The following is a 14,547-nucleotide window of genomic DNA, read 5'->3' on the forward strand; positions in this document are numbered from 1 at the left end:
GATTTGAAGGTATTCTTAAACAACAGTTAGATTCAAGAGAAACCCTGGTTAGGTTTCATTCAGGTGCCTGGTCACGACTACAAGTTAATTACTCAACAGTTAAAAAAGAAATTTTATCAATTGTTTTATACATTCAAAATTTTCAAAATAATTTATTTAATAAATAATTTTTACTAAAAGTAAATTGTAAGAGTGCAAAAGATATATTTTAAAAGGATGTTAAAAATTTGGTCTTAAAACAAATCTTTGCCAGATGACGATTAATTCTTTCTGTGTTTGATTTTTAAATTGAATTTATTAAAGATATTTCAAACTCAATTCTAGATTTTTTAACAAGAGACTTTTTACAAAGAAAAAATGTCTAGGCAATAGAGGACTAGTGATTATTACTCAAAAGAAGCCACTCCTTCAAAAGAAATCCCCATTCACAATAAATATTCACCTCTCATAAGACCTCAAGCCCCTTCTTTCAAAGCCATCATGAAAGGACAACAATCTTTTTCTCAACAGTCTCCTAATCCTTACAAGGTATCAAAAGGCTACAAAGCAAAAGATGTTTTTGAAAATCTGTTTCCCATTGAACCTGGATGTGATTCATCTTCCTCATTTGAAGTCATTAAGAATTATTTCTTTATAAGTTGTCATTTTGAAACTCTAGACACCCTGAAGGATAGAAACAAACTATGTTTTTATAGATCATAACCATGATCTGCAAGTTGTTTCAAAAATCAATTTTTTAAAAATCAAGATTTTCACTTGATAAAATATTTAAAACTTAATTGAAAAAAGTAGTTAACATAATTATTAATTAAATTGTTAGTTCAAAATAAATTAATGTGATAATCATATGCTATAAATGCATATTAGTAACAAGATTATAGTTAATTAATTAATAAATAATATTATATTATTTTAGTTTATAGAAAATATTTAAATTTTAGTTATAAAATTAAAATAATTATCATTTAAAATTTTAATTGTATGAATATTAATAATTTTTATTTAAATTATATTTAAAAATACATATTAGTTATTACAATTCAATTATAGAGTGAAGCTACTTAATTTAAATTAACATTAAATAAATTAAAAAATTATATTTAATTAATAATATTATTTTTGTCATATTTAATATGATAGTAATATATCATAAATATATATTAATAACAAGATTATTATTAATTAAAAATAATAATATTATATTATTTTTTAACAGTAAATATTTAAAATTTTAATTATAAATAATTAAATAATTATCAATTAAATTATTAATTTTAAAAATATTAATATTTATAATTTTTAAATATATTTTAAAAATTATCATATAATATCTTATAATAAAATAAATATCAAATATCACTTATTTTAAAAACAATTAAATACTATTCATTACTTTTAATACTTTTTCAATTCAATACTTTGTTATTAATATTTATTAAATTTAGTAATTTTTTTTTTGAAAATTATTTCTAAATGATCACTAATGTAAAATAATAATACTGAGAGTCTGAGAATATCCTCGGGGAAGGTAAAAAATAGAACTCACATGCTCTAAACTTGTAAACGAAGAAATGCTCTGATCCTTTATGGCAGAAGTGCCACTTTCTCACTACTACGTCGTCGTTTCGTCTATGAACTACCTTCTCCCTCTTCATATGCTCCCTTCATTTTCCACTGATTCTGAAGCCCTTTTCTCCAACCTTCCTAAAACCTCCCATTTCCATTATTCTCTTCGCATGGAGATCGATTCTGCCGAATATCGATTAAGCTGTGTGCTTCACGGTCACGAAGAAGATGTGAGATTTCCTGAACTTTTTTCGTGTTTGCCTCTTAATTATAATTTTTTCAGTCAGCGAGGGCAAATTTTTGACAAATTCATTTTTTAATCTGAAACTGCAATATTTTAGCATGGAATTGATTATACCTTTTGTATTAATGTTGTTCAATGATCATCAGGTTCGCGGCATTTGCATTTGTGGCGACGCCGGAATAGCGACGTCGTCTAGAGACAGGACTGTGAGGTTCTGGGCTCTCGATCCATCAGCTAAATACAAGGTCACTACGTCCAAAATACTACTTGGGCACTCTAGCTTTGTGGGTCCGTTGGCATGGATCGCTCCCAGCGAGGATTTTCCTCAAGGTGGACTTGTGTCCGGTGGCATGGATACTGTCGTTATGGTCTGGGATTTAAGATCAGGCGAGAGAGTTCATGCATTGAAGGGTCATCAACTACAAGTCACTGGGGTTGCGTTGGATAATGGGGACATTGTGTCCTCGTCTGTTGATTGGTTAGTTTATATTCAAGCTAAATTATTCTGGTTATATATATATATATATATATTGTTGGCAAAATTTATGTTTATTGTTACATAAATGGGATTTAATGAAGACTTTAAGCGCAAGTATTGCATTACTTGGGAACAAATAAATTAAGCAACAAGCGCATTCTTCTCTAGAAAGCTAGAAAAATATTTGAAAATGCTGACAAAGCCCGTATCTTAATATTGAGTGAATTTGTTTCTAGGCTCTTGATCATGCAGTCTTAGGAATTAATGTTAAGTGCAGAGAAAATCAAACTTCTGAAAATTTCTCAAAAAAAATAGCGGAAATCTCGTCTTATGGGTGGGTAAACTTGGTAAATAGGTCAGTTTTTTATTTTTTTTATTTTTTATTTTATACTGCTATGTAGCATCAAATTTGTAGCCTTCGTCGAGCCACAATATTTTGTGCACTCCACTTGCATGCTTCTATCTTGTAGTAAATGCACTAAATAGGTAAAGCTGTATAGGATTTGATACGGAAAAACTTGGAACCAAAGGTTCATAAAGAAAAAAGAGAGAGTGCATGTGCGATAATATGCTTTATTGCATAATGTACAACTTTTAGGTGTAATCAAACACATGTAAATACAACGAAGTATGGCAGTATTTCCCCTCTAAACTTGGGCATCTGTAATAGAATGGAGCCTTCACTTTGTAACTAGGATATCTATACTTGTCCAAAGACTTGTGCTGATTTGGTTGCAATAAACTTAGTAATCAAACAAGGTAGTATCCAGTTGGAGGTTAGATGGCTAGGTTTCTGATTGGTCAATGCTGTTTTTATTTTATTTTGTGGAATGTATTTCCATGTTTAAAGATTTCGTGTGTATGGTATATGTCAATTTTTCTAGAATGGATCTTGATAAAATTGAGCTTGTTTTTGTACATAGTTAAGCCATGTCTTCGATTTTCTAGTATGAATTTCTGATGTATGGTTTTCTCAAAAAGTTTCCTATTATTATTAAGTCTACATTAACTTATGTATACATTGGCTTGTTTATAATTTTTTGTTCTATTTTGTTGAGTTGACATAATTTACGATATGTTCTGTTGGGGCTTCTCAATTTAGCACTTTAAGATGGTGGAGGAACGGCCAACCTGTGGAGTTTCGGGATGCTCATAAAGCAGCAATTCAAGCAGTGATCAAGCTGCCTTCAGGCGAGCTTGTTACAGGTAATTTCTAATGTGCTAAATATTATGTTATTGTTGTTATTATTATTTTTTGGCACGCGTGTGTGGGTGTTGAGGTATTATTTTGCTATATATATATATAGTTTTCATCTTACTCTGCTGTTGAAGTTTGAGGATTGAAGCAATCGGGATAATGCATTTGGCCTTGTTTATTTACTAAAACGTGTTACAATTTTATCCTGCAATTCAGAGTGGCTTAAGATTCTGCAGAAATATGGATTCCATCAGAATGTGTATTCTTTTATCATGGTTGGTTTGGGGTTGACGCTAGAAGCAACTTAATGAAAATGGAATTATGGTAGGATGGTGATGATGGTAGTGACATCACATGGCATTGATGGTAGAATGGTTGTCATTGCTACCGAAGAAGGGTGGCAGCTGGTGACACAACAAGTTGGGTAAAATGGAGGAGTGCGTCAGGTGTTTGTGTGATTCGTAGAATAGCATTAAAATTAAAAGGAAAAAAGTTTTATAAGACGACTATAAGGCAAACTATGCTTTATATGGTTTAGAATGTTGGGCAACTAAGAAACAACATGTACAAAAAGTAAAAGTTGCTGAAATGCGAATGTTAAGGTGGATGATTGATCTAATATTAAAAGATAAAGTAAGAAATAAGCATATGCGCAACAATTTATGCATAGCACCGGTTGAAAACAAGATAAAGGAAGGGAGGGGAGGCTTAGATGGTTTGGGTATTTGAAATGTAGACCTAGTAGAGCACCTGTGAGGAGGAGTTAGTTATTGTTTTTGGAATGAAAAGGGGTAGGGGTAGGCTTAAAATAATTTGGAATGAGGCAGAGGAAGGATTTAATAACCCTTAATCTAATTGAGGAAAACACTCTTGATCGGGTGAATTGTCAATAATTTAATTTATGTTTATTTTAATTACTTTAATTAAAATTTAAAATTTTCTTCAATTAGTAAAATAATACATGATTATATTTAATTAACAAATCTTGTTAATGATGTATATTTATACAATATAATTATCATATTAATTTATATTGATTATAATATGATTAATTAATTATCATTTTTAAATTTAGTTTAGTATTAATTAAACATAATATAGGGTCTTTTTTCCTCTTACAAATTCGTGGATTTGGCAATTCTGTAAATCAGGACTGTGAGGAGGTGGTGGTGGTGGCGGCAGAAAAGGAGGAGGAAAAGCAGAGGTTGGCCGCCATTGGGAGGAGGAAAAGGAGAAGGCTTTGTGGGGGCAGTGTGCAGAGAGAGGGAGAGGGATAGGTGCTGTGAAAGAGAAGGGGAGATTTACGAAATTGCCATGGAAGTTCATACATAAATGCCACTGCATGTGTACAGTGCCACTTTTAAGTGGCCAAAAAGCTATCTTGGAAGGCTTCTTCAATTTCACTTTAAAACCACTTTAAAAAGTGGTTGCACAGTATCACATTTTGTAATAAGCACTTCTAGCAATATCAACCAAGCACCCCTTTTTTTAGAAAGTACTTATTTTAAGTGATTAGCGCTATTAGTGCTTATTTTTTAAGTGCTCCCAAACGGGGGCTTAGTGTATTGGAAATCTTCAAAACAAACTCATTTGAGGGACACAAATACACGAGGTATTTGAACAACCACCAATCTCTTTTCAACACTCTATTGTTTTGATGACTTGCCTTGTTTTACTTGTATATCCACTATTGTGGTTGGGGGGATAGGGGCAGCTAAACCTCCCTCGTCCATTGTCTCCCTACATATCTTTTATGCTTTGTATTCTGAATGCCCTTTTGGTTTTTTCGATCATCTGTGCATGCACGACAGCAGCTCAAAGTAGGTGAGACCCCTTTAGGATCTAGTGTTGCGCTTCTGACTCTATTGTCCGCTTATCTTGTCTCATGTGTTATTGATCTTTCTATTGCTATTCTGGACAGTAAACAAACTTGTATTCGACATCCTATCTCTAATTTTGTTTGTGACGATTTTTTGTCATCCTCCTATTATTATTTTGTTACTTCTCTATCTCTCTCTCAAAGTTTATGTTTGAAACCCTGTCCTACTCTTGTTGGAGAGCTGCTATGGATAAAGAGACGCATGCCTTATGTGCCACTTCCTACGGATAAGTCTATGTTTGTGTGTCAATGTGTCACTAGGTGTAAAATGTGAAGACAAATCCTGATGGTTCTATTGCTTGTGTGGAGGCAAGAGTCTGGCTAAAAGTACTCATGTATGGTTTAGACTATCAAAACATGGTCTCTCCAATTGCTAGGCTTACATCACTGCATCTTTTTCTCCCTTTACATACCGCATGTTTTTGGTCCCTACGCCAGTTGGATTTGAAAAATACTTTCATACATGGTGATCATGAGGAGGAAGTCTATATAGACTAACCTCGTGGGCATCTTGGAACCAAGGTTCGTGTGTCATCTTAAAAAATCTTTCTGGCTTGAAGCAGTCTCCTAAAGTGTGGTTTGGTAGTTCTAGTGATTGAGGTTGGTCTTCTACTGCATGTAAATTCCCACTCGCTATTTATATGGATGATGTTGTAATCATAGGTGACTATAGTCTAGGTACACAACAATTTGAAGCAGTTTTTGTAGATAAAGTTTTAGACTAAAGATTTAGGATTTCTGAAGTACTTCTTGGGAATTGAGGTTTCTAGATCTTGTATGGGAATTGCAATATGTTTTAGACCTGCTGGGTGAGACAAAGCTGTTGGGATCCAAGCTTGTTAATATGCCCATGGATCTGAAGTTTTTTTTGGGAGTATAGATTTTAGGCTTTGGATTTGGGTTTGTGTGGATTTGAACAAAACTCGGCACAGTTTATTTTGCATTTTATCCAAATGCATGCAAATACGAACTCCAAGCGATCATGGATGATACCAGAGACTTCATTAGAAATTTAATTATCTCAGCCACTTGGCTAGAAATCTCTTTTGCAAAGAGTGTTGTGTGATATTCCTTGATTCTCCTTGAACAAGTCAATGTGATGCTGTAATTTGTATGTTGCGATACCTCAAAGATGCGGCCAAAAAATGTCTCCTGTGCGAGCACTAAAGTCATCTCCTGTTTAGGGATTGGGTTGCCAGACTCGCCCTTGATATGGTATTGCATTTGTGTTGGAGGTATCTTAGTGTCTTGGAAGAATAAGAAGCAAACTGTGCTTGCGCAGCCAAGTGTAAAATTTTGAGTATAGAGCCATGGCTCATACTACGTGCAAACTGGTGGTTGAAGAATGTGTTGGAAGAGCTTGGTTTTCTGCATTCACAGCCTATAAAGTTGATGTGTGATAATCAAGCTGCTGTTCATTTTTTTCCAATCCAATTTGTCATAAGGGTATGAAATACAATGAAGTTGATTAGCATTTTGTTTGGGAAAGTCTTGAGTATCAAGTGGCTGATTTGCTTACCATGTCTTTTGGGAGGGTGCCCACTGCACGAGTTAAATTCATTTGTAATTAGCTAGGGGCATATTATATTATGCTCTCCATCTCGTGAGGGAGTGTTATAGGATACCATGTATAATATTACTTATTATTCCGATGTTACCTATGTTAGTGAGGGTGCGATTCTCATTTTGGGGTTGATGAGATATATTATAAGTAGAGTGTGAGACCTGGAGTTCTGTCTATGTTCCCCAGTTACCACAATTATTTGATGAAAAGAAAAACCACTTAACACCCCCTTTTACTAGTTTAATTCATTCATGACTGAAGGAAAAAAAATTATGAGCTCATTAATGTATTGGGATTTGGCAGTTTCTTGTATCTCAGCGACCTGTTTTCACATTAGTTTTTGTGCCATTATAGAGCTCGGTGAAGCATAGATGCAGAGGTGGGACATAGGTATGTTTACAAAGGATTTGAAAGATGTAGCACATGTCACAATGAAGACATGATGGTTTTTGAGAAAAAAAAGGGCATTCTGGGGCCACAAGGCTCCTTGCTTTGCCAGGGTTTTTTTTGGGGGGGGGGTCATCACACTGTACACAGCCTTACCCCTGCTTTTATGCTGATAGGCTGTTTCCTTGGACTTGGACCCATGGCCAACAGGTGACGAAGGAGCAAACTTACCGTTGATCTAAGGCTGCCCTCAAAATGGGCTGTTTCTTTGATCTGGAAGGCTATATCCCCTTTCATAATCAGGGCATTTTTTGGTCTACTATTTTTAATGGGATCAATGCAATGGTCTGCTCACGCCCTTTAAAGCATTGTCCCCATATGCTTATGTTTTGTGTTTCTAGAGTAGCAAAACAATTGCACATTTATTTTTGCATTATTCTTCTCCTAGTATTTTTGGAGCAAGATTTTTGGTATTTTTAGGGATCATTGTGTATGTTTTTTTTCCTGGGGAGTTATTCCCTCCAGAAGTTTAAGAGCTTTGGAGGACAAAAAGAGGGGAAGATACGTGGAATTGTGCTACTTTTTCTGTTGGATGGTGTATTTGATTGGAATGCAACTTTAGAATCTTCAATGTAAGTGTGATGTTGCATGCTTTGGTTTCGAGTAGGATTCTTTTTTTCTTTTTGGCTTTGAACTGTTGTACTGCTTTTTTTGGCTGACGACTTGATGTGCATTACCATTGGAGGGCTTTGTTATTTTAGTAGTAGTTTATTTTACCTTTCCTTTGTTTTTGCATCTTTTAGGAGGACTTCTTGTTCTATGCTGCCTGTACCAATAGTATTTCTTCTTTTATCTAAAAAATATTTATATAGCACAATTTATTAAAAATCTAATAGAAATGCATATCTTTCTTCTTCAATTTCTTTATTCATCATTTGTACAAAATCTCAATATAGTATTCCTTCCATTTTAAAATGTTATGATTACTTTTTCTTTTCAAAAAGAAAACCAAGATTGTGGTTATTTTTGCTTTATAAATATATTTTTCATGAATAAATAAATGAAATTCATATTGCAACGTGTTGTTACTATGCCTGAAGTATGTCAAAGAAACATTGAAGAAGTGTCTAAGTAGTGCCATGGAGACTTGAGGAGGTGTTCAAAGCAGAAAACATGCTTTAAGACCACAGACTGAATTATGATGTGTCAGATACATTTCTTTAGAGTGTCGGTATTTGACATGAACACAACACGGATAGTACCCTTATAAAAAAATATATATGTGCTATACAAATCAATGTGCTGATAATATTAGCATAAAAAGAGTCACCCAGTTGATGAGGCTTCTGCCAGGGCAGGATGTGGGGAATGTCAAATTTTTGCTGCTACCTGCACATGTAGGGATGCTGCTTTTGTAGGTCGAACCCATGATGCCTAGCTCACAATGAAGCAATCTTATAGACGCACTGAGGCTATTTTACTCTTCTAATAGGCTATTTTACTCTTCTAATAAAGTATCTAAAAAATACCACTTTAATTTTTTAAATCCACTACCTTTTTTTTTTTTTTTTTTGTATCAGTAAAAAAAGGCATGCATTAAAAGGGCATCAAGGGGATGCCAAACTGTAGTACAAAAAATCAGTTGCTCTGTAGGGTGTCACAAAAATGAAAAATTACATTAAACTCATTTGCAGCAAGTCCACAATGCCAACTAGTAATGCAGTAAACCACTGCTCTTTGCTGAACTGAGGCGTCAAGACAAAAAATCCTTCCATTCCTCTCTTTCCAAGCACACCAGAAGATTGCAAGAGGAATGCGAGACAAAGCCATCCACTTTTCGTTTGTTGCTCAGATCCTTCTCCTGGCCCTGACGTCCCCTCCTACAGATCTTGTGGTAACTCACCTATGCTTCTTATGACATTTTTCTAAGATGATTAGTGTCATACAAAGATGTCCTTTAAAGCTTTTCTTTAGAAAACGAAGTTTTAAAAAGATAAAAAAATATTTCCCATGGAATGGCATTCCTAGGAATCCATGGGAATGTGATGCTTGCTTTGGTTTGTGTTGTAAGATTCCTAGGAATGTGGACAGGATGCCATTGTTAGTGTTTGGTCCAACATGAGAATCTTGATTGACATTTCAGAAAGATTATCATTGTACCCTTGGGTGTGTGAAATGTGAAAAATATATGAGGAATAATCATATTTTTAGCAGAAAACCTACTAAGAATATGTACCAAATTATATTCATGTCCTAAAAGAATTCAAAACCATCATAAAAAAAAAAAAAAAATCCAACACAGTAAACGAATTAGCCGGAATAATGGGGGCCAATGTGGTCTCAGAATTTTAACCACTTTTATAATGTAACAAAATAATATTATTTCCATTGCAGTTTTATTGGGAATTTGGGTAGAAAGGAATGCTCATATTTTTTCAAGGCAGAAGCTCACTTGTCCTTTGCTATGGGAAAGAATTCATTACTTGATTTCTCTTTGGTCCTTTTCTATAGGCTGTTTTAAAGTGGTGTCCATTACTGGTCTTGAGTGGACCTTATTTTGATTTTAGTTTCTTCTTTTATGTTTTTAGCCCCCATGGGTGGATGTCTTATCCTTCTTTTTGTTATTCTTTCTTCTTCAATGGAATCTCTTCTTTTTCTATTGGGAGATAAAGCATTATTTTCATTTTTTCGTTTTCTTTTTTTATTATAAATATAATAATATTATGTAATAAACTAATAATACTATATTATGAGGGCATTAGTGTCCAAACAGGAGAATATAATGGGGGCAACATTCCTAAAAATAAGATATCCACGGGAGTGGGTTTCTCATGAAACTTATCCATGAAGGGAATCCTTCATTCTTAGGTGTGAGATTACCACCATGTTAGATTCTGGCCCCAAAACAAATGTGAGAATGGGATTCCATGTCACATTCCCGGGAATGTTGAAAGATGCCGTGGACCAAATCGACCCTTATGTGTCTGGAGCCGGTTTAAGTTGTCGATAAAAATCTTTTGTCCCCTCATGGGATTTCTGCATTTCTGGTGATGTTTCATTGCATTTATTTGATCACTTGTTCATGTCAGCAAGATTGGAGAATGTCTTTTTAGGCGTTTCCCCAATACTTTATAATGTATAATGCAGCTTCTGTTGCCAATACCTGCTTCATGGCGATGTTTCATAGAGTATCATCTGAAAAGATGTCTGTTAAGTAGTAGGAGTAGGCTGTAATGAAAAATCAATTGGCAAGAAAATATCAGAAATTAAAGGAAGAAAAAAATAAATGAAAATAAAGGAAAAGAACTAAGAAATCAGTGTTTCTCAATTCTTAATTGTTCAAGATGGGCCAAAAATGCACAATGAAGCCATCTTTGTAGAGGCTTCCCCCTAGAGCTAAATAATCAGAATGGTGATAAAATCTGAACAAATATGAATCCTTAATAAATCCCAAATTACTAAAATTACAAAATAAGACCTTAAAATGTGCCTCTCAATGATTCCCCTGCACTGATATGCTTAGAGATTTTGGGTTGTCTCTTGATTACCATTAAGTTGTTTCTTCATTACAGTCTACCTACATGTTCTTCTTCAGACGTTGTATGAAATATTTGATAGAGTAGTACTATCTTTAAGTTGTATATTATTGTGCACTGTCAAGAGCATTTGATTCATTGGATCAGCAGTTGATTCATGTAATTTTTTTTTTGTTTTTGTTTTTTTTTTGTTTTTGGGCATGTTTGATTGAATGCTATATCAACTTTAAATGTATGGACCCAGTATGCCTTTTGTTGCAAATGTTTGATGTTGATCTGTTTTGTATGGTAATTTAGGCTCAAGTGATACAACTTTAAAGCTGTGGAAGGGAAGAACATGTGTACACACTTTTACTGGGCATACAGGTTGACTTTTCCTCTTTCTTTTTCAATGCAGATCTTGTGATTGGTGGTTTACATTTTAGCTGTTTATATTTGTAATACTATCAGTATCATTTGTTGTTGTGGTTCAATATTTGTTTGAATTAATTGTAATGGTCCAGGGAAGAATCCCCCTTTATTTGGCTATAGGTGATTGGCTAGCATGCTAGAGGTCAGTCAGTTTTTATGAGCCATTTAAGAAGGCTGATCTTCACAAGGCTTAATTGCTTGCACAAATGAGGATGTGATGTTACTTGGAATCTGTCAATGCTTCCTTCATGCTTGAATTTATTTTTTTGTTGCTATTCATAACTTGATAACATTATTTGTTTATTTCCTTATTGGGTTTTTGTTTAGGTGTTTTTAAATTGTACTAAGTTCTCATGTGTGCTGCAGGGTGGGGAGGTTGTAATTAGTATCTATCATATCATGTTATGTTAGAAAAATGTACACATACATTTTAGTTACTTTTTAGAATAAATAAGTCTCTGCTTTCAATCCCTTAAAGTTGCCTTCCACAAGCTTAGTTATTTTGAACATACTCTCTTTCCATCATATACAAGCTTAGTTATTTTTTTGAGCTTTAGCATGTTCAAGCTTGGCTTGTTTAATAAATGAGCCTTTAAAACGGAGCTCGAGCTGGGCTCGTTAACTAAACAAGCCAAGCCAAGTTAAGCCGTGTTCATGTTCGTCTCATTTGTTATTCGAGCTTAAAACGAGCCTAAATGAGTCAAGACTAATGTTGTTAAAATTTTGATTATATATTAATGAACGTAAAATTAAATCTAAAATTGCTTATCGATTAAACAAGCAAATGATTCAGTTCATTCAAAACATAATTTTTTTTATTATTTGAGTTTTACTGTCTTTTGTCATTAAAATTTTTTGGAAGGTAAATAAAACTATGTGATTGAAGAGAAAATACTTTTATATATATAAAATAATGTCAGTTTAAATAAACTCTAAATCAAATATAGAAATTTCCTATCAAGCAAGTAGAGAAGTCTATTTTTGATCCTATATACTAAAGAGTTAATGAACTTATTTCCTTAGTTAACTCCTAAACCTATTAGACTAGCCTATTATTTGAGTATTGAACAATCCAAGTTGCAAGCTAGTTAAACAAGCTAGCTCGCAGTGAGCCGAGTATCATCTAGCTTAAACTTGGCTCGTTTAGTTTTTGAGCTCAAAATCTAAGCTCGAGCTTGGCTCATTTATCTTAATGAACAAACAAGTTATTATTGAGCTGAGCACCAAGTAGCTTGTGAATGGCTTGGCTTATTTGCAGCCCCTATTTAGCAGGAGCTAAAAATCCCTGAAGAAGGGGCTGAACCCCTTACTTATGGAACTACTAGCAGTTGGAGAGCCAGGATAGGCTAAGAAGTCAGGTGAGGTGGGAATATGGTGCGAGATAGATATAAGTGTTATTTGTTCAATGGGACAAACTGATCACCTCATGCTGGAGATCTCATGGTAAATCCTCCCTATATGATCCTCAAATTCAAGTCAACACAGGAACTTGGGTACACTTCTTTTTAACCATGCATACGTTTACATTTAGCTCAGCCCTTCATAGAAGGCCGTCCTCTCCTTGGTTTCTTGGCGCTAGGCTAAAACTCATCCTTCCTGTCCAAGCGAGAATCTTTCTTCTTGCCTCTCACATTTTGGCTCATCCTTCTTCTGCCATCGGGAACTCTTTCAGACCATTGTTAGGAATTAAGGAGGATTCTGATTGTGTAGGTTTGACGCTAGCTCTTTGGCCTTGGCAGTGGAATAAAAACCTTGCAAAGGAGACATCTTTTTTTTTTTTTTAAAGTGGAAACGTAACTTTCATAGGCCTCTAGGCCAGCTGAATGGTGCTCTGCCTGAAAAATTGAGTTTTTGAGACCTATGCAATAATGGGCTTTTTAGGCTCCGTTTGTTAACAACAGGTACTGTTTCTGTCTTCATGGGTAAGGGTCATCTGTGCTATGAGTCGCTTTTCCTCAATAGTGGCTAAGGCAAGATTGGAAAGTATGATCGATGATCTTCTGCTAATGCTAGCATCTTTTCATCTCTTTTCAATCCCTTATAGCTGCCTTCTACGAGCTCATTTAGTTTAAGCATACACTCTTTCCATCATACACACACATTTTTGTTACCCTCTAGAGGTATAATCCAACCTTTCCCTTTGGACTCTGCCCCGTAGATTTCATGGGGTGAGGAAAAGAAAGAAAAGGTGCAAGGTGAGGAGATAGATATGGTGAGGATATAGATATCAAGAGGTAGAGTTGGTGAGATGAGTTCAACGGAATTAAATAGGATGTGCTTCTGTAGCATAGGCCACGGAGTGAAGTTGGAAGGTTCAATGGGCTATGTAAAGGGAAGATTTGGGCACTATTGTTGTCTATACGCGGATATAGCTGGAGAGAGAGCCTATAAAGGCCTCCTAATCTGCAGCACCTTTGTTTTAATTGCTCAGAATCTGCCCTGCATTTTTCTTGCATTGTGATTTCGCATGGAAGGTTTGGAGCCAGCTATTCAATTATTTTGGAGAAAGTTGGGTCTGTCCAGGGACAGTGGAGGAATTTTTGGCAATATCTTTTGTTGGGTTTGGTAGGAAGAAGGAAGGAATAGCACTATGGAATTGTGCTTTGTTTGCAGTTTTTTGGGGTTTGTGGAAGGGACGTAACTTGTGTATTTTTTAAGGGAAGAAGTTTTCATTTATGTTGGTGTGGGAGAGGATTCATTTTCTGGCTTCTCTTGGTGTGTGGGTAATGGAAACTTCAAGGCGATGTGCTTTTCAGATATTCAGCATGATTGGCGTTCTCTGCTGACTTCTTAGGGCGTTCTGATTTTCGTGTGCTGTCCTTTACACTTTTTGGTTCTCTCCTTTATTTTCTTTGGGATTTCCCAGATTTTGTTAAGGAGATGTCTCTTTTCCTGCTTGTACATTCTTATTCTATCTAATTAATTTCTTTTGCTATAAAAAAAAGTGGTATAGGCGAAGCTGTGGGGACTCGTGGAGTAGGCAGCAAGCTCTACTGAAATTAAAGTAGCAACTTGCAAGTCCTATCCAAAATGAAAGGCAGTGAGCTCCGCAACAAAAGTGAAGTAAGCTGTGGTAGCGCCCAACCTAAAAAAGGGGCTTATGTTTTTCAGCTGCATCATTCCATACCATTGGAGGGGTCCATACCTCCTTTAGATGGATAGAGTCCCTGTCCTCCTAACATAGAGCTAGAACTGTTAAGTTTAAAAAAAAGTGGCTACTGATTGGCACTAATGCTAATGGGGACCATTGATCAAGAAGGACTTGGGAGACTTCAATCAAACTG

The 14,547-nt window shown here is 34.9% G+C and overlaps 1 protein-coding gene across 6 annotated transcripts in view; it reads left to right on the forward strand.

The window, feature by feature from the left end:
• Positions 1–1,579: 1,579 nt before the first annotated feature.
• The window catches only part of LOC131155245 (uncharacterized), an 87,877-nt gene continuing 74,909 nt past the window's right edge, over positions 1,580–14,547 (forward strand). For all 6 annotated transcript variants that reach the window (XM_058108241.1, XM_058108242.1, XM_058108240.1 and 3 more), the window contains exons 1-4: positions 1,580–1,796; positions 1,957–2,288; positions 3,391–3,494; positions 11,150–11,218. In XM_058108241.1, the coding sequence (XP_057964224.1) occupies positions 1,587–1,796; positions 1,957–2,288; positions 3,391–3,494; positions 11,150–11,218 (715 nt within the window). In that variant the 5' untranslated portion in view covers positions 1,580–1,586. The remainder of the gene's footprint in view (positions 1,797–1,956; positions 2,289–3,390; positions 3,495–11,149; positions 11,219–14,547) is intronic.

Source organism: Malania oleifera, chromosome 5 (assembly GCF_029873635.1).
Source record: "Malania oleifera isolate guangnan ecotype guangnan chromosome 5, ASM2987363v1, whole genome shotgun sequence".
NCBI classification, from domain to species: Eukaryota; Viridiplantae; Streptophyta; class Magnoliopsida; order Santalales; family Ximeniaceae; genus Malania; species Malania oleifera.